Source organism: Hylobates moloch, unplaced genomic scaffold, assembly GCF_009828535.3.
Source record: "Hylobates moloch isolate HMO894 unplaced genomic scaffold, HMol_V3 SCAFFOLD_15, whole genome shotgun sequence".
In the NCBI taxonomy this organism is placed as follows: Eukaryota; Metazoa; Chordata; class Mammalia; order Primates; family Hylobatidae; genus Hylobates; species Hylobates moloch.
The window spans coordinates 7,719,353-7,737,069 of record NW_026652290.1 but is presented as its reverse complement, the minus strand read 5'-3'; the positions used below and the strand labels follow the sequence as shown (position 1 = coordinate 7,737,069).

Genomic DNA, 17,717 nt, shown 5'->3' with positions numbered 1-17,717 from the left:
GGAGGGGAGGATTGAGGCTCCTTCCCAGGAGAAGACAGCACCGCAGTGAGGACAATTCATAAATACGTTCCAAATCCGCGCCGAGGTGCAAATGAGAGCGGGCTCGACCCTGTGAGGAGGAGTCGGGGTGTGGGAGTGAGTGGGGACAGCCTGGTAAGCGTCTGCCCGCGGGGTGGGGGTTGCCAGCCCCAGGGCCAATCACCCCTGGCTCCTGACGGCACCGTGGCTCCAGCTCCCCGTGTGGCACCGAGGGCGGGTCCTCAGGAGACTTCCCCCGCTGTGTGGACCCAGCCCTCACCGCCCAGCAATTCACTACTTCACCCTCCCGCGGAGCAGGATGCCCAGTGGCTCAGGGCACCCTCCCCGCGCCAGCCCAGTGTGGTGTGGTAGGATGAGGACGGGAGCAGGGAGGAGGCAGGAGGCGGGGCTGCACTCCTGGCCTCAGGGCCCCGTGTGCTGTTTTGTACACTAAGGTTGAGGCCTCGGAAGCCACGCCAGGACCATATCATGCCCCTAGAGCCTGTGAGACTCGGGCTGTGCCCAGAGCAGGGGGAGCAGGTCCCCGACGACTAAGGACACCACCGTAAGAACCACATGCAGCCCCACAGCGCACACGGCGACAACGTGCTGTGGGGCTCGGAGGAGTTCCTGGGGTCTGGCAGGGACGGGCGGAGGGACGCTTCTGAGCCTTACACCGCACGGCTTCGGGACTTCGAGGCCGGCCTCTGTCCACTCGCATAGTTCACGGACGGAGCCCAGGAGGACCCCACAGCCCGTCCCCGCCCCTTCCTCCCCGCTCACCTGCTGGCGGGGCGGCCACCCTTCCCCTCCCAGGCTTTACAGCTGCGAAGGGAAGAGGGTGGAGGAGAAAGTCCAGACACAGGATCCCCCGTTTCCCTTCCTCCCGAGTCCTCGCCCCCTACCGCTGGGCATCTCCAACAAGCAGCGAAGTCTCCCCCAGGCGGAGCTCTGGGCACACGTGGCGCAGGAAGGGCCTGGGCAGCTGGGGGTCTGCTGCGGGGGCGGGGATCGCCCCTCGCTGCTGGGAGCTGCCAGGCCGTCCCCGCCCCGCGCCGCTCCGGGACCTCCGAGTTGGAATCGCAGGGCTCCGGCGGCGCCGTCCTGACGCAAGAGCGCCTCTGCCTGGCAGGGCCCAGGCCAGCGCCGCCACCACTCGAGGGGGCGCACGCAGAGCCTGCCCTAGGCTGGGCACTCGAGCTGGGAAACGCCGCCGGCGTCCGCGAGCTTGGAAAGGGGCCCTGGACGGCGGGCGCAGGAGCCAGGCGAGGCGGGCTCGGGCTGCAGGACGCCGGGGGCTGGGGGTGGGGACCTGGCGCTCTGGCCGCGCGCCCAGGCCCGGCCCGTGAGACCCCGCCCGGCGCTGGCGCAGCCAGTGTTGCCAGGGACGACGGCGCGCGGGTTGCGCATGCGCAGTTTGCCCTCCCGCCGCCGCGCCTTCCCCTTTAAGCGCCTGCCGGCCGCGTCGCCGCTTCATGAATGGAGCCCACGTGACCAAACATCATGTGACGTCTGTGGAGCGGCGGCGGCGGCGGCGGATCCCGAGCCTGGTCCGGCCCGGCCTTCCCAGTACGCTCGGCCCGGCCCGCGCAGGCGGCGAGTCCCCCGAGCCCCGGGCCCGGACCCCTCGCGCCGGTCCCTGCCCCGCGCGGCCTCGGAGCGCGCGCGGCCCCGCCCCGCCCCGGCCTCGGCCCGCCGGGCCCGCAGTGTGGTGAGTGCGGCTGCGGCGGCGGGCCCGGGCGGCGGGGGCGGCGCGGCGGGGGCGGCGGGGGCCGAGGGGGCTCGCGGGCAGGGCTCCTCCCGGAGCTAGGCGGGCGGCTGGGGGCCCGGCGGCGGGGGCCGCTGGTTTCGGGTCTGCCGCGCACCCTGCTGGCGGCCCGTGCCTCGATTTCCCCAGCGGTCAAGAGCCAGCTCCTGCCCCTGCCGCCCGGGTACTGGGGGTGGGCCGCGGGCGGCGGCGGACCCGCGGAGCCGGGCGAGTGCGGAGCGGACTCGGAGACCCGGGCGTCCTGGAGGGAGGGGCACCGGACGGCGGGAGGAAAGGGTGGGGTCGAGCGAGGCGCCCGGGGGTCCGCGCCAGGGCCCGGCGGCCCGGCCCGCAGCTGCTGATTCATCAGGTGGCCGCGTCAGCGCTCCCCGGCGCGGGGGTCCGCGGCGAGCCCGGGAGGAGGGGCGGCGGTGGGGGTGCTGCGGGGAAGACCCTGCCCCTGGCTCGGGCTCGGGTTCCGTCAGTCGCGTGCCAGAGCCCGGAGGGAGACTTGCTGAGTCATCAGCATGAGGTCACTCGGTGCTCAAGCTGATACTGGAGGGGATTCGAGCGAGGGGCCTCGGGGACTAAAAGGCCGCCAGCGGGAGATGGGAGGGAGCCGTGGGGATGTGGGAGGGGGCCAGGCCCGGCGCCTTGGGGTGCCTGTTTAAGTGAGCGCCGAGCGATCCAGTTGAAGGCAGGAGTGCTTGAAGAGGAAGTGGGGGTGGCTCGCTGCAGGTGTTCTCCCGGGGTCAAAGGTGAAGCCCCGGGCGGTCCACCCCTTCCCAGGCGGCTCTTTTCCGGCAGCTGGTCCTGGTTCCAAGTCTGGAGCAGTTTCCCAAACTGGGAAATAGTTCCCTGAGTGAGAGGGAGGGGAGGAGCTTCGGTGGGCCGAGCTAGCCAAAGGGGAAGTCGGCTTTCCCTGGGACTGGCCTGGTTGGACAGCCCCTGGGCAGAGATCGAGGCCCTGGGAGAAAGAGGGGTGTGTGTACCAAGCCCTGGGTGACAGTGGGCTGGGCAGGGAGGAAGCAGAGGCAGCTCTACCAGGAAACGGCAAGGGGGAGGAAGCAGCCCTGCCTCTCTCCCCAGTTGGCCCTGGAGTCTGGGTTGAGACCGTAGGTGGTGGGAGCTTCAGGGTGCCTAGCCTTGGGGTGCAGCAGATGGGCTGGTGTGGATGGCACAGGGTGGCAGAACGCAGCACCCAGTCACCCCAAAGTTGTCCCTACCTGAAGTGGGGTCTCAGTGTTGTGTGAAATTAGCAAAGGGAGTGGCCCTGTTGGGTGTCTGGCCTGGCGGCCCAGGACGCTTAGAAAGTGGCAGCTTGGGAGTGATGTGGCCAGAGCCACCTTTCCTTGGGTATATGGAGATTCACGAAGGTAGACTTCCTTTGCCCAGGAGTTCATGGCTGGGTTAGGCCACTTTGTGGTTTGCCCTCAGGGATGCCCCCCGCCCCCAACACACACACACACAGGTCCATTCTCAGTGAGCCCCCCACATACACACAGAACACAGGTCCACTCTCATTGAGCCCCGGGGCTTATAGGTTCCAGATCTTTCAATGCTTCAGCTGACCTTTGGCCTGGAGTTTGATGCCCTGGGAAAATTTCGGCGTCCTGGAGGGGCATTTATGTACATCTTTTTTTTTTTTTTTTTTTGAGACGGAGTCTCGCTCTGTTACCCAGGCTGGAGTGCAGTGGCATGATCTCAGCTCACTGCAAGCTCTGCCTCCCAGGTTCACGCCATTCTCCTGCCTCAGCCTCCCGAGTAGCTGGGACTACAGGCGCCCGCCATGACGCCCGGCTAATTTTTTGTATTTTTAGTAGAGACGGGGTTTCACCGTGTTAGCCAGGATGGTCTCGATCTCCTGACCTCGTGATCACCCGCCTCGGCCTCCCAAAGTGCCGGGATTACAGGCGTGAGCCACCGCGCCCGGCCCATTTATGTACATCTTCTCAGTCACTTATGCATCAGTGGAAACTAAGTTTTAGGTTCTGTTCAAAGAGTGACTTTCAGGAGCTGAGAGCTTATGGAGCAGAGGCCATGACTGCCAGGGAGTTTCGGCCACTGGGCTTTGCAGCCAAGCGGGACTGTCTTTGTTCAGGCACGGGAGTTTCTACTTTAGCCAAAGGAGATGGAGCTCCCAAATCTCCCTCCCTTTCCTGGCTCTCAGTGTGAATGGGTGGCCTAGGTACCCTCGCAGGTTGCGGAGCCGTGACCATCTGTGCCTCCTGCGTGAGGGAGCAGAGGGTGCATGACAGGCCCCAGCTCTGGCCAGCCTTGAGGGCTGGAGGAGGGTGGGGGCAGCTTCTCCTCAGTCCAGCTCCTGGGATCCCTGCATGGTCCCTCTCAGCCCAGCTCCGGAGGCTGTCTCTGCTGAGCGGGAGTCCTGGGTTGCCAGAGGCCAGGCCAGGAGCCTGGAAGCACTGGCTGTGCTCAGGCCTGCCCCTCCCCCATCCCTCCTCGCACCTTTGATTAGGAGGTGATGGGTTGCACTTGTGCTGAGTTCAGGCCTTCTGCGGAGGGCAAAATCTGTCGAGGAGGCACTTTTCCGTGTGATCTCTTCAGGAAGTCACCACTGTCATTGTGCTTAGCAGCAGGGGTGGGGGCAATGGGGGTGGGCGAAGCTGGTGCCAGGGCAGTGTCTCTGCACCCTGACTTGCACTCAAGGCTGGGGGGCCCCTCCATGCTTGGCTGAGGGCCTGTCTCCTGGGGCAGTGTCGTGCCGGATGTGTAGGAAAGAGCTCCTGTGGGCCTTCTGACCTCCAGCTCAGGTCTTCCCCGTCCTTTATCTGGAAGAATCCAGTGGCTGGAGCCTCGGGACCTTGCCTCTGAGCTGGCTTGGCTGTGGGAAGGGGTCTCTGGCCTCCCCTCCCTGCTCTGTGCTTGCAGCCTCACCTCCTGGTCCAAGGCTGGCTGAAGTGGAGTCTTGAGCCTGGTGAGAATGTGTGCGTCCACCTGGCCACACTTCAGCTCCCCTGATGAGAGTAAGAAGCCCCCCAGCCCATAATTTCCTGAAGTGATCCTGGCTCCTCTGGAGGAGCCTCCCATCTGTCTGCATCAAACCTGGAAAGGGGGGATGGAGCATGAGGCGGGGGTCCATGCCCAAGGGTCTGGTGGGAGCTGGGCTGAGCTGGGAATCCCAGAAACGTCCTTAGCAAGAAAGTGACAGCAGAGTGCTGGAGGGACCGTGAGTGGGTGAGAGTTGGTTGTTTAGTCCGGCCTCCCCAGCACTTTTGTTTTTGCTCCCTGGCCCTGTGGGCACTCACCCGGGGCAGGGACCAGAGAGCAGGGACTCAGAGGAGCTGACTCGGAGGGGCTGACTCCGCCAGCCTTCAGTTGGGCAGGCCCTGGGTGGCTGACTGTGGGAGCCCTTGTGAAATACCCTCGATGGGGTGGGGCAGGGGCTGCTTCCTGCAACCCAAAGCCACAGGATGGTTACTCCATCAGTGGAGGAGGCAGACTGGGAGGGCCGGAGGGGCCTCGGGCCAGGCTCCTCCCAGCTGATGGCCTGCCACCTGGAAGGTGGGGGAACTCCCTGGTCAGTCCTGCCAATAGACCAGAGCTAGATGGACGGCCCACCCCCAGCTTTTCAAAGTTAGGAGACTGGGAGACTCGGGATTCCCTATAGCCTCCTCTCTGGCCAGGTCCCCAGTGGGGCCCCTGTGCACCCAGGGAGCAGGGGGCTTTGTCCCAGACCAGCTCAGGGGAGGTGGTTGTAGAAGGTAGGACCCTGGAAGATGCACACACAGGGTCACTGGCTGGCCCTCACCTGCTATTGGCCAGGCTGGCCTTTTTGGCCCCCAGCAGCTCGGCTGCGGCTCTCCTGGGGCGCTGTTGGCTGGCGGGCCCAGGGAGTGCGGGCGCGGCGGGGGAGCGAGAGGCAATGTGCTGAGTCAGCGTGACTCGCCAGGAACAGCCGTGCTCTGGGGCAGTGCTGGGGTTATTTTTAAAGCTCCCGGCTTCCTTCTAGGCCTGCCTCTCCCGCGTCTTATTCCTTCTAATCTCTCCCCCGCCCCTTGTCTTGCGCCTGCCTTCCTAACAGCCTTCAGTTCCCCTTCTCCCGTCAGACCTTCCTGACCTCCCACCTGGTTCTCTAGGGGCAGGGTGCACAGGAAGCAGCTCAGCCCAGCCTGGGAGAGGCCAAGGGCTGCTTCCGATCAGGTATTGGGGGCTGGGCACCTGGACAGCAGGCTGGGGCGGGCTGTGCGGCAAGGGCTCTGTGAACTGGGGTGGGGGTCGAGGGTGGTCTCCAGGGTACTGACCTCTGCTCCATGTCCTACAGAGAGCGCCTGCTTGCTGTGCCCCCGGGTTATGACGACCCCCAATAAAGGAAACAAGGCCTTGAAGGTGAGTGGGCAGGGACAGGAGCTTTCTGGCTGGGGTGGGGGGGCACAGTGGGCGTGCCCGCTTGGCCTGTGACCCCGTGCACTGTGCCCCAGGTGAAGCGGGAGCCGGGTGAGAATGGCACCAGCCTGACGGATGAGGAGCTGGTGACCATGTCAGTGCGGGAGCTGAACCAGCACCTGCGGGGCCTATCCAAGGAGGAGATCGTCCAGCTGAAGCAGCGCCGGCGCACGCTCAAGAACCGCGGCTACGCTGCCAGCTGCCGCGTGAAGCGGGTGACGCAGAAGGAGGAGCTGGAGAAGCAAAAGGCGGAGCTGCAGCAGGAGGTGGAGAAGCTGGCCTCGGAGAACGCCAGCATGAAGCTGGAGCTCGACGCGCTACGCTCCAAGTACGAGGCGCTGCAGACCTTCGCCCGGACGGTGGCCCGCAGCCCTGTGGCGCCAGCCCGGGGCCCCCTTGCCGCCGGCCTGGGGCCCCTTGTCCCAGGCAAGGTGGCCGCCACCAGCGTCATCACAATAGTAAAGTCCAAGACGGATGCCCGATCGTAGGGACGCGCGTCTGCCCAGGCGGGTCTTTGCGGGGCCACTAGGCACATGGCGAATTCGGCTGCCCTGTCCCTCTGTTTCCTTCTCTTCTCTTTCCTCCCTCTCTTCCCCGCCCTTCTCTCTTCCCTGCAAAGCACAACCTGTACCCCAGGGGCGCCGGGCTGAGCCCCTTTGATCTCGTCATTGTCGTCGTGTGTTTTGTATGTTGGGATTGGTCAGTTCGGCGGTGACGTGGGGTCGCCCCAACCCCTTTTGTACCAGGGCCATGCAGGCTTGGAGTCCAGAGTTGGTGCTGTGGGAATGGACTTGAGAGAGTTGCGGGAGAGAGGAGAAGCAGGCACGCTGGGCCTCGCATGTCCCCGAGCAGTGAGGGTCCCAGTGTTCCCTCCACTCCCGAGTGGCCACAGGCTCGCGGCCTGGGAAGGATTCACTCTCTTTAGCCCCAGGAGAGCAGCTCAGCTTATCCCAGCACGAAGAGATGGGCTCTGCTCTGAGAGCAGGGCGGGCTTGAAGGCCCTGATGGGTGGACCACCAGCCTGGGTGCAGTGGTGCTGGGGGCGTGCAGCTGGGCCCAGGGGCTGTGCGCTCAGGCCTGACCCGTTGCACTGAACAAGACCAAATCGCTGGTTGTGCTCTTAACGTGAGGGTGAGTCCAGTGTGCCCTGCGATGGGTCCCGTGTCACTGTTTACATGACCTATTTGTGTGGTTATATAGCCCTTTATTTAAAAGAGAGAAGTTCCTTTTACAAAGTTATTAAATTAATTATATGTTTAAAAGTTAAAGAAAAAAAGAGCTGCAGAGTATTTATAAAACTGTCTTTTAGAAAAAAAACAAGCAGGAAGACCATTTGACCATATAAATGGAAAAGGGAAGAAAGTATAATAGAAACTTTGCTAGTTAAAAAAAAAAAAGAAAAAAAAACAAAAAAAATCCCTTTCTTGTAAACTTACGGACACCTCTTTGTGGCTGTTGGAGTTTAGTTTTTATATACACAGAGTTATCAGACATTATTTATAAAACTTAGTTTAAAAAAAAGACAAAAAAAAAAAAGCCCAACCGTGAGCCGACCAGAAGGCCGTCCTCTTTGATATCTTTTGCAATTGTACCGAAAGTGACTTACTCCTCTGCCCTTCCTGCTTCCGTCTCTTGCCGGTGCCGTGGTGTCGTCCGTGCCTGGTGAGGTTTTGTGCAGCGGTAAAGTGCTGGTGCTTCTGGTGACCTTTGACCTGTGGGTGTCACTTCTTGTGTCTGTTTTCCCGTGTTCGTTTTTTGGGTTTAGTTGTGCTTTTGCTTCTGCTGGCTTGCTGGACCTGGGCTGGGGTGCCCAGTGGCGCCTGCTGCGTCAGAGCTCAAGGAGTCTGTGCCCACCACCAGATCCTGGTCCCTAGGAGGTGAGACGTGGGGTTCTGTCATGCCTCCCCCACTGAGCCTTGGCTACATCTGTGTCTAGGGCTTGGGCTGATCCAGTGGTGGAGTAGGTGAAACTGGGATCCCTTGGGGCCCCCCACACTGCTTCCACACCCACCACCTCTGGCCTTAGGTGGTGCCGTTGCAGGGATGAAGGAGTCACTGTGGGTGGCCGCAGGGCTATGGCCAAGTGTTCCCTGGCTGTCTTCCTCTGGCCTCAGCTTTGTTCCTATAGGCTGCCCACGCCGTGGGCTGCAGGTCTCGCTGCCCGCTTGAACCCTGAGGTGTTTCCATGCTGCGGATGGTGCTTCCAGGCAGAGTGGGTGGGGGCCCACCGGGGGCAGCCCTTTCTTCCTTGTCCCTGCCTCACTCTGAGAGCCTTGGGGGGTCTCCACCAGTGCAGACAAGGGCTACAGTCTCCAGGGCCGGGTCTTGTCCCTCTTCTCCGCTGGTCCACTCTGCCAGCTCTTGGCTTCAGGCCTGCCTTCTGCCTCCCTTTGGGATCTGTGTCTTCCAGGGATCAGCTGCTTGGCTTCTGCTGGAGGTTCCTCCCTGTGGGGGCCCAGCCTACCTCCTGCTCTCAGTTCCTCGCCAGAGGCTGCTGCCCTTCCCAGCTGGGCTCAGGAGGCTCCTTGTAGGCATATGATGGGGAGGGGCTGCCCCCACCCACCTCCAAGAGGCTGCAGCCCTGTGTCTGGCCATGTGAGCCCTGGCCTTTCACCAGGGTTGCTGGTTTCTTCTCTGTGGGGCCCAGACTCCTGTAAAGCACACAAATGTGGGCTGGTAAGATGAAAAACTGTGGCCTGACAGGGCTTAACCCTGTGGGTGGTGGGATTTTTATCCAAGAGTTTGGCCTGGTGTGCCCACAAGATGGGAGCAGGGATGTACCATCAACACTTGTCATGTTAATGAGCTTTTCTTTGCTCTAGGTATTCAGAGACAAGTCCTGTTTTTACCTGGGTCAGCCTGAAAATGGAAATGTTGGCTGTTGACTCTTGTCATTTAGTGACTTCATTCCCCTCCCCTCAGTCTGATCTTGTCTAAGTAGAATCCAGGCGTTAGTTGGAATCATATCATAAGTATCCATAAAGAAAACATCATGATCTGCTTTGGATTGGGGAGAAACAGGCCCTCCCTGTCCCTGTGCAGCCCCCACTTTTGTCCTGGCTCTGGGTGGCCATCCATTTTGAGCACCTCTGCCAGGCTGCAGACCTGGAGGCGAAGGGAGTGTGGAAGAGGAGGGTGTAAGGGTTGATGCGTGCTGAATGGGAGGTGCAGGTCCTTGGTGCGTTGGCAGAAGAGGCTTCTGGAGTTTCGAGGCCATACCTCCTTTCAAGAGGTTTGGATTTGGGGCGACTTCCCTGGGTCTAGGGCAGTGTTCCTGTCCCCTGTCAGGCCAGCCCTGCGGAGCCACTCCACCCCTCTTCCCCTTCCCCTGGAATTCCTGACATAGATGCTGTGTTCATGTGCAGATGTGAGTGTGCTGTCCTTCTGATCTCTGTTAATCCCGCTTTCCTACTGAGAGGGTGGTGGTCTCTTCTCACCTCAGTTTTTCTGACACAGCGAATCGAGGGCTTTGGCCAAGGCCAGGTCTCTCAAACTTGTCCGCCAAGTAAACCGTGATATATGTCTTCCCTTCCACCTTAACTTTGCCCCAACTCCTCTTTTATCCTAATATGGACACTCAGATTTCAGAAGAATACCCAGCCGGGACAGGTCAGCTCTCACCCGGAGAGCAAAGCCCCTGGCTGCTGCTCTGGGTGGCGCTGGTGTTGCTGGCTCAGCTCTTGGTGCATGTTTCAGATATGCGTGCACACTTCTGACTGGTGGTCAGGGCCCAGCCCACGGCCCTGAGCGGCTGCAGTCTGCTTTGGGACGATGGTCAGGTCCCATGTTGTCCCTGCTGCCTCCCTCTGGAGTGGCCACTTGGCCAAAGCTCCCATCCACATCTGGAAAGTCTGAGCCGCAGCCTGCTGCACCGTTTCCGCCCTGGGATCTTGTGAGTTACTTTTTTAGGCTGTGGTTTGGTGAAAGGAACCAACACATTAACGATTTTTCCCCCAGAAGTCACTGAATAATTCTTTTTGGTGTATTTTTGCCTTCCTGTTGGCTGTCTGGCCTTGGAGCAGGTCGGGAGAGTGGAGTACATAATCAGTGCCACACAGAGGCAGGGCGTGTCTGAGAGACTAATGCCTGTCATGCCTCTGGCCTGTGTCCTGGGTGTGTATCATACCTGCTGGGCCAGTCCCACACATTTCCACCCTGCCCCTGGAGCAGCAGCTTTGATACCGTGGGTATCCCTTGAGTCTGAGCTAGAGTGTGTCCCCGATAAACTGTGAGACCTCCCTGTTCTTGGTGACCCCAGTTGGGCTTTGGCCCCTCCAGCAACCTTGTGTCCCAGCCCTGCCCTTCTTCCCACCCCCTCAGTCTGCTAGTCCCTGAAGCCTTTAACCAAACGGGAGTGGGCACAGAAAGCCTTCTCCTGGCAACAGGACAAGGGCTGCCCGCGTGTCCAGCCCTGTTGCTCTCCTGGCGCTGAGAGGTGGGTCCAAGCAGAGTTGATCAGTCCCTGCCTGCCCTGCCTAGGTCTAGCCTGGGGAGGTTGTGTGTGTGGGAGAAGACCCCGGGATCTGCTGGGGTGGGATGGAGGTTATTAAAGATCTAAGTGAGGAGGGGCTGGGGTTTGGATGCGGGGTGAGACCCGAGCGCTCACACTTCGTGTAGGGCGGGCAGGGGCCTGACCTCTTGCAGGGCAGTGGCCTTAGTGCCCTACCCCTGCCCTGCGCAGTATTTATTGCTAAATTATTGTCCAGGAGGGGCAGCACTGGGCCTGGCCCCCCGGGTATTTATTGCTGTACATAGTGTATGTTTGTGATATATAAGGTTTTCTTTATTTTGTATATGATCAATAAACCTTTTAAAGAGACTGGCAGGTGCTTCTTTGAGGCGACGCGGCGGGCGGAGCCGGAAGGGGTGGGTGGGGGTGGGGCCCATCTTGCGCATGCGCCCTGAGCGCGGCCTGCCGTGTGAGGCGGAAGCGGAAGAGCAGGTCTCCGGGGGAGCGATGGCAGCCGGAGGTCTGAGCCGCTCCGAGCGCAAAGCGGCGGAGCGGATCCGGAGGTTGCGGGAGGAGCAGCAGAGGGAGCGCCTCCGCCAGGTACGCCGCCGCCGCTTCCCGGCCCGGCAATGCCCGGCCCGCGCCGCCGCTCACCGCCCGCCTGCCCGCAGGTGTCGCGCATCCTGAGGAAGGCGGCGGCGGAGCGCAGCGCCGAGGAGGGCCGGCTGCTGGCCGAGAGCGCGGACCTGGTAACGGAGCTGCAGGGCCGGAGCCGGCGGCGCGAGGGCCTGAAGCGGCGGCAGGAGGAGGCGAGTTCCGCGCGCGGCGCGCGGGCGCCCCCGGTTTCGGGAGCAGCTGGGGCGACGGGCGGTCCCGGGTGGGGCGGCCCGGGGCGGTGACCACCCTGGCGTCTTGGCAGGTGTGCGACGACCCAGAGGAGCTGCGGGGGAAGGTTCGGGAGCTGGCCGGCGCCGTCCGGAACGCCAAATACTTGATCGTCTACACAGGCGCGGGAATCAGCACGGTAGGGAGTGAGGCGGAGGCGCACCCCAGGACGGAGTATGCGCTCCAGTAATCGCGAAAAACTCGCCTTTAAAGCAGCTATAACGTTTTTTCCCTTTCTTAGAGAAACGAAATGACCAAAACTTACCTAAGGTAAACGCTTTTTAAACGCTTGGTCTCTGTGTTACAGCCAGTTAAAAATAAACAAGGAGTAGAGATACCAATGGGGTGTAGTAGCCGACTGCGCGCAGGCACCCTCAGGTTATGTGGACAGAGCTAAGCCCAAAGTTGTCGTGATTCTCCACTCTGTTCCCTCCCTGTTGAGGGAAGATAAGTAGAAAGTGACACAGTAAGAGCCAGAATACACCAGGTGAAGGAGAGAATTGCATTGTGTTTTGAGAGGTTTCACTGACAAGTTATCCTGGGCTGTGGGACATCACTAGCTTTGAAAGTGTAGCTGGCACCTCGTCCATCTAATCTGATGGGTGTGTGTGGAGTGTTGGGCACGCATAGGCCTAGCAGATCTGAACCCAGGTGATTTCTGTTCTCAGGAAGCTTTTAGGTGACAAGAATCAGGCATGTGAACAAATAACCATAATGTAAAGCTGGCTATGCTGGGTCACTAGAACAAACCCAGACACACACACTGTGCTCTTGGAGTTGGGAAACCCACCTGGGTTGGCTTTTTGTGGGAGGTGGCCTTGATTGGGCCTTGAAGGATGGGTGAGATTTACAGGAGAAGGTTGGAATGAGGCACTCCAAGCAAAGAACAGCAGAGGCTCAGCAGCAAGAATGCAGAAAGGGAGTTCACTACTGACTCAAATACCCGGAGCCCTGGGGTTTAGTCTCCTCTCTCCACAAGTCACATGTAAAAGTCCAGTCATGCTGGGCGCGGTGGCTCATGCCTGTAATCCCAGCACTTTGGGAGGCCGAGGTAGGCGGATCATGAGGTCAGTAGTTCAAGAACAGCCTGGCCAACGTGGTGAAACGCTGTCTCTACTAAAACTACAAAAATTAGTCGGGCATGATGGTGGGCGCCTGCAATCCCAGCTACTCCTACTTGAGAGGCTGAGGCAGGAGAATCACTTGAAACTGGAAGGCGGAGGTTGCAGTGAACCAAGATCATGCCACTGTACTCCAGCCTGGGTGAAAGAGCTAAACTCCGTCTCAAAAAAAAAAAAAGTCTAGTCATGTAATTATGTAACAGTCATGTGACCTCTTTTGGAACTTCCAATGGCAACTAAAAGCACATGCAGCTAGTGTATTTCATCTGAGTGTTTGAGGTTCCCGTCTTGAATGTGACTGTCGGAACCACTGCCCAGGGGGGTGATGCATTTTTCTGAGTTTAAGCAGGAGTTGGGAGTCCCCAAAAGGGAACGTAAGACACCTTAATTCTGGCATATCTTGTGTGCCCTCTGTGGGCCTCAGTTTGTTTCACAGGATTGAAAACCTGGGAAGTTAGATGCTCATCTCATCTGGAGAAGTTGTTCTGCCTTTGTTAAGGTGGAACGGGAATAGTCAGCACTGGGACAGTCGCCTGCTCCCACCTAGGGATTCACCATTTGCGAAATGTGTGAGCTGTGAGCTTGCCCCTGGGGGCACTTAGGAACATGACTAGTCTTCCCCTGCAGTGTGGAGGACACATGTGCCACAGAGCCCAGCTTTGTGCTCAGTGCCAGAGAGGCTTCTGGAGGCAGGCAGGGCTGTGTGCAGCCTGGAAGGATGAGCCAGGCCAGGCGGGAAATGGAAGTCCAGGTAGAAAGGAGGAGCCAAATTGGGGTACACTCCATATGGGCTCAGGCAGGTCAGCCTGTGGAATGAATAGAGGCCAACATGCAGGCCAGCCCAGAATGCGGCAGGAGGGACAATGGCTTTCCGTTTCTGGGAATTCTGCCAGCACCTACAGTGGTGCCTTTTGACTTGGCTTACCTTTTTTGTCGACATGCAGGCAGCGTCTATCCCAGACTACAGGGGCCCTAATGGAGTGTGGACACTGCTTCAGAAAGGGAGAAGCGTTAGGTAAGTGGGCCAGGCACGGCCTCCCACATAGGCTGAGCAGAGGCAGCGTGGGCCTGAGCTCCAGCTCTCCTCACCTTGCCTTCCTTTCTGCCTGGCAGTGCTGCCGACCTGAGTGAGGCCGAGCCAACCCTCACCCACATGAGCATCACTCGTTTGCATGAGCAGAAGCTGGTAAGAGCCCTGGGTGGCTGGTACACTTGCCTGGGACCAGGCAGAGCACCTTGGTGCCCAATGGGCAACTGCATCCTCCCTCTGCCAGTTGACTCCCATGATGAGCACCCACCAAGTGGGTTAGGTCCTGGGTTTGATCCTCCCATGCTTCACTCTCCAGGACAGAAGGGGAGCACCCCCTCTGAACCATCCCATCCACAGCCAGCCTCAGCCTCAGAGCTGCTGGTGGCCTTTCCCTCTTGTGATTCCCTTGCATTTTTCTGTGGACCTCAGAAGCCATCCTAATCACAGGGGAGGCTTATAGGACATCTCTGGGGACCTTCCGCTGAACACCCTCAACCAACAGGGTGTAGGGGTTGATCTGCCTAGGTCCCCAGGGACCTGAAATGTCATGACCCAAGAGAGCATGGATCTGGGGCAGAGTGGCCCTTGCCGAAACCCCGAGCCACCTCCCAACCTTGCTGGGACGGCGCAACCTTTTGCCCTCCCAGCCACTCCAGGTACATCAGGGCTGGAGGAAGGACACAGCCCCTCCCCACCATAGGCCCTCTTGACTCCTGGTGGTTGGACCTGTTGGGTTTTACTTTCTAAGGCTCTCTGGGGGGTTGGAGCTACCCCTGGTCTTGGAAGCCATCGGCTGGGCTCAGAACAGCCTCGCTGTGGCCAGGTACTGACCTCCCCACCACCACTGACGGCCATCCCTCCTCTTGCCACCCGTTCTGCCTTCCAGGTGCAGCATGTGGTGTCTCAGAACTGTGACGGGCTTCACCTGAGGAGTGGGCTGCCACGCACGGCCATCTCAGAGCTCCACGGGAACATGTACATTGAAGTGAGCAGTCCTTCAGGGACCCGGGGTCTCCACGGGCAGGCGGGTCCCACTCACTGTGCCCTCTTGCCTCTAGGTCTGTACTTCCTGCGTTCCCAACAGGGAGTACGTGCGGGTGTTCGATGTGACAGAGCGCACCGCCCTCCACAGACACCAGACAGGCCGGACCTGCCACAAGTGTGGGACCCAGCTGCGGGACACCATTGTGCACTTTGGGGAGAGGGGGACGTTGGGGCAGCCTCTGAACTGGGAAGCAGCGACCGAGGCTGCCAGCAGAGCAGACACCATCCTGTGTCTAGGGTCCAGCCTGAAGGTACGTGCCGATGGCACCATGAGTGAACTGAGCCCCCGCCCGCCCGAGGGTGTCCAGCTCTGCGGCCCAGCACTCTACAGACTTGTCCCTTGTGTGTGCGCCGTGTCTGTCTGTCTGTTTCCACAGGTTCTAAAGAAGTACCCACGCCTCTGGTGCATGACCAAGCCCCCTAGCCGGCGGCCGAAGCTCTACATCGTGAACCTGCAGGTAACTCGGGTGCTGAGAGCCACGTCCTTAGATCTGGGTTTTAGAACGCAGAGCCAAAGATACCCCACACCCATGCACCAGGGCAATCTGATAGGGCCCCTGTGGGTGCTCAGGGAGCACCGACTGAGCCCGTAGGGGCCGAGGCTGACAGGCCACCGGGAAGGGCTGGGCTGCTGTTACTCTCACTCTGCTTTCCCTGTCCTCAGTGGACCCCAAAGGATGACTGGGCTGCCCTGAAGCTACATGGGAAGTGTGATGACGTCATGCGGCTCCTCATGGCCGAGCTCGGCTTGGAGATCCCCGCCTATAGCAGGTGAGTGGGCCATTGCAGCAGCCTGCTTCCCCACACCTCTGTGTGCTGGGCCTTGTCTGTCTTCTCTCGTGAGCTGAGCGTGGAGGAAGCTCTGAGGTGTTTGTAGCGGTGTCTGAGGCATGACTGAGGCTTGGTGGTCTCCAGAGGGCCTGACCTCGGTGTTTGGCGGAGACCCTGCGTGTGTCACTCCTGCCCTGGCTGATGTGGCACACACAATCCCCGCGGGGAGAGGGATTCTGCCCGCGTGCTCCTGCTCCAGGCGTCCCCGTGGAGCTCTCCGAGATGCCTGGTGGGAAGCATCTGGAGGGGACGAGCACTCGGCAGCTCTGGTCAGACAAATCTGTGTGCTTGGTTTTGGGAGTTGGCGTACTTTGGGAAAGCTTAAACAAACTGTGCCTTAATACAGAATTTGTGATAATTTAGACTTGGTGTATGTATTGAGTAAAAAGTTTACACTCTCTTTCTCTGTGAATTTTCAGGGTCTTATAGGGGAAATCAATAACTTCTTTTAATCAAAGGGTTCAAGAAATTAAGGATCCCTTCACCTTCTGGGCCTGGCACTTCTTGTATGTTATGTGTGTGGTGTTCTGTGATGTGGGCTATCGTGTACTGTATTTTTTTTTTTTTACATTAACTTAGCTCATTTTCCTTATCAGTGCGTATCTGTATCTTAAGTTATGATCTGTGGTTCTGCATCTCAGTCAGACACATGCTTTCTTCACGGTGTCGTCTGTAGGCCACGCCTCCCTAGTCAGCTGGGAAGGGGGAGAGGGTCTGGTCCACCTGCCCCTGGCGGTACAAGTGGAAGGTGGGGCCCAGAGTTGCTAGTGACTCATCCCTGGAGACGGAGGCAGCCCTGGGGCCACTGCTGCCCCACCCTGTGTGTGCACGCCGCTCAGTGGTGGACGAGGACATGGAGTTCTGAGGAGACCAGGCTAGTGTGGGTGCTGACCTTTGAGTCACCAGCTAAGAGGTGACCTCTCCCGCATCCGTTCTGCAGCTTGGTAATAACGAAGCTGCCACCAACCATAGCCCCGCCGCAGTTGACACGGGAGGGAAGGGGATGGGAAGGCAGGGACCGCAGACAGCTTTCCCGAGCTGGGGCGGGTGTGACTGCGAGAGGCTCCCAGGCCCGCCTGATGCCGCTTTCCCTTTTTGGCAGGTGGCAGGATCCCATTTTCTCACTGGCGACTCCTCTGCGTGATGGCGAAGAAGGCAGCCACAGTCGGAAGTCGCTGTGCAGAAGCAGAGAGGAGGCCCCGCCTGGGGACCGGGGTGCACCGCTTAGCTCGGCCCCCATCCTAGGGGGCTGGTTTGGCAGGGGCTGCACAAAACGCACAAAAAGGAAGAAAGTGACGCCGGGCGCGGTGGCTCACGCCTGTAATCCTAGCACTTTGGGAGGCCGAGGCGGGTGGATCACGAGGTCAGGAGATCGAGACCACAGTGAAACCCCGTCTCTACTAAAAATACAAAAAATTAGCCGGGCGCAGTGGCGGGCGCCTGTAGTTCCAGCTACTCCGGAGGCTGAGACAGGAGAATGGCGTGAACCCGGGAGGCAGAGCTTGCAGTGAGCCGAGATCGCGCCACTGCACTCCAGCCTGGGGGACAGAGCAAGACTCCGTGTCAAAAAAAAAAAAATGAGAGTGACGTAACCTGGTGCTCGATGAAGAACAGTTGGCACTTTTGCAGATGGCCAGTGTTATGGTGAAGGCTAGGTTGCCCCCACGGGTCTAGGAAGAACTCTTTGAGGATGACGTTTTCACCGTGACATTTTTAGCCATTTGTCCTTGAGGAAGCCCCTTGCACTGCCGCGGTTGTACCCTGATACGGCTTGGCCATCGAAGACACCTGCCCATCCGGCCTCTATGTCAAGAGGTGGCAGCCGCACCTTTCTGTGAGAACGGAACTCGGGTTATTTCAGCCCCGGCCTGCAGAGTGGAAGCGCCCAGCGGCGTTTCCTCACTCACCAGGCCAGTCTCAGGGCCTCACCGTATTTCTTCTACTACTTAACGAAAAAGTGTGAACTTTATAGAATCCTCTCTGTACTGGATGTGCGGCAGAGGGGTGGCTCCGAGCGTCGGCTCTATTCAGACCTTTTTATTTCTATTAAACGTTTCTGCACTGGAGTGGTCGGTGTCCCCAAGTGGTCGGCGCGGGCTTCCCGGGCTCAGGTGTGCTGCCTGGCAGCTCGGTCCTGGCTTAAAACTCCCTTGGTTGGACAAGGGACAACTGTAGATTATTGTGCCA

General features: G+C 59.7%; 2 protein-coding genes across 6 annotated transcripts; both read left to right on the top strand.

The window, feature by feature from the left end:
- Positions 1 to 25: 25 nt before the first annotated feature.
- On the top strand, positions 26 to 10,988 carry MAFG (MAF bZIP transcription factor G). Of its 3 annotated transcripts, none has more exons than XM_058428867.1 (3): positions 26 to 153; positions 6,048 to 6,112; positions 6,205 to 9,918. In XM_058428867.1, the coding sequence occupies exons 2-3, from the start codon at positions 6,077 to 6,079 to the stop codon at positions 6,655 to 6,657; spliced, it is 489 nt and encodes a 162-aa protein (XP_058284850.1). In that variant the 5' UTR covers positions 26 to 153; positions 6,048 to 6,076; the 3' UTR covers positions 6,658 to 9,918. The 3 variants fall into 3 exon arrangements, with proteins under 3 accessions (XP_058284850.1, XP_032033896.1, XP_032033897.1); XM_032178005.2 differs by lacking the exon at positions 26 to 153 and adding an exon at positions 1,522 to 1,729 and having other exon boundaries at positions 6,205 to 10,988; XM_032178006.2 differs by lacking the exon at positions 26 to 153 and adding an exon at positions 5,722 to 5,926 and having other exon boundaries at positions 6,205 to 10,988.
- An 88-nt stretch (positions 10,989 to 11,076) lies between these two features.
- On the top strand, positions 11,077 to 17,596 carry SIRT7 (sirtuin 7). Of its 3 annotated transcripts, XR_004252352.2 has the most exons (11): positions 11,077 to 11,219; positions 11,291 to 11,428; positions 11,539 to 11,643; positions 13,570 to 13,640; positions 13,739 to 13,811; positions 14,542 to 14,640; positions 14,714 to 14,950; positions 15,077 to 15,157; positions 15,364 to 15,470; positions 15,950 to 16,036; positions 16,633 to 16,721. XR_004252352.2 is itself a non-coding variant. In XM_058428893.1 (10 exons), the coding sequence occupies exons 1-10, from the start codon at positions 11,127 to 11,129 to the stop codon at positions 17,039 to 17,041; spliced, it is 1,413 nt and encodes a 470-aa protein (XP_058284876.1). In that variant the 5' UTR covers positions 11,077 to 11,126; the 3' UTR covers positions 17,042 to 17,596. The 3 variants fall into 3 exon arrangements, 2 of the variants coding, with proteins under 2 accessions (XP_058284876.1, XP_032033894.1); XM_058428893.1 differs by lacking the exon at positions 15,950 to 16,036 and having other exon boundaries at positions 16,633 to 17,596; XM_032178003.2 differs by lacking the exon at positions 16,633 to 16,721 and having other exon boundaries at positions 15,950 to 16,619.
- Positions 17,597 to 17,717: the final 121 nt, after the last annotated feature.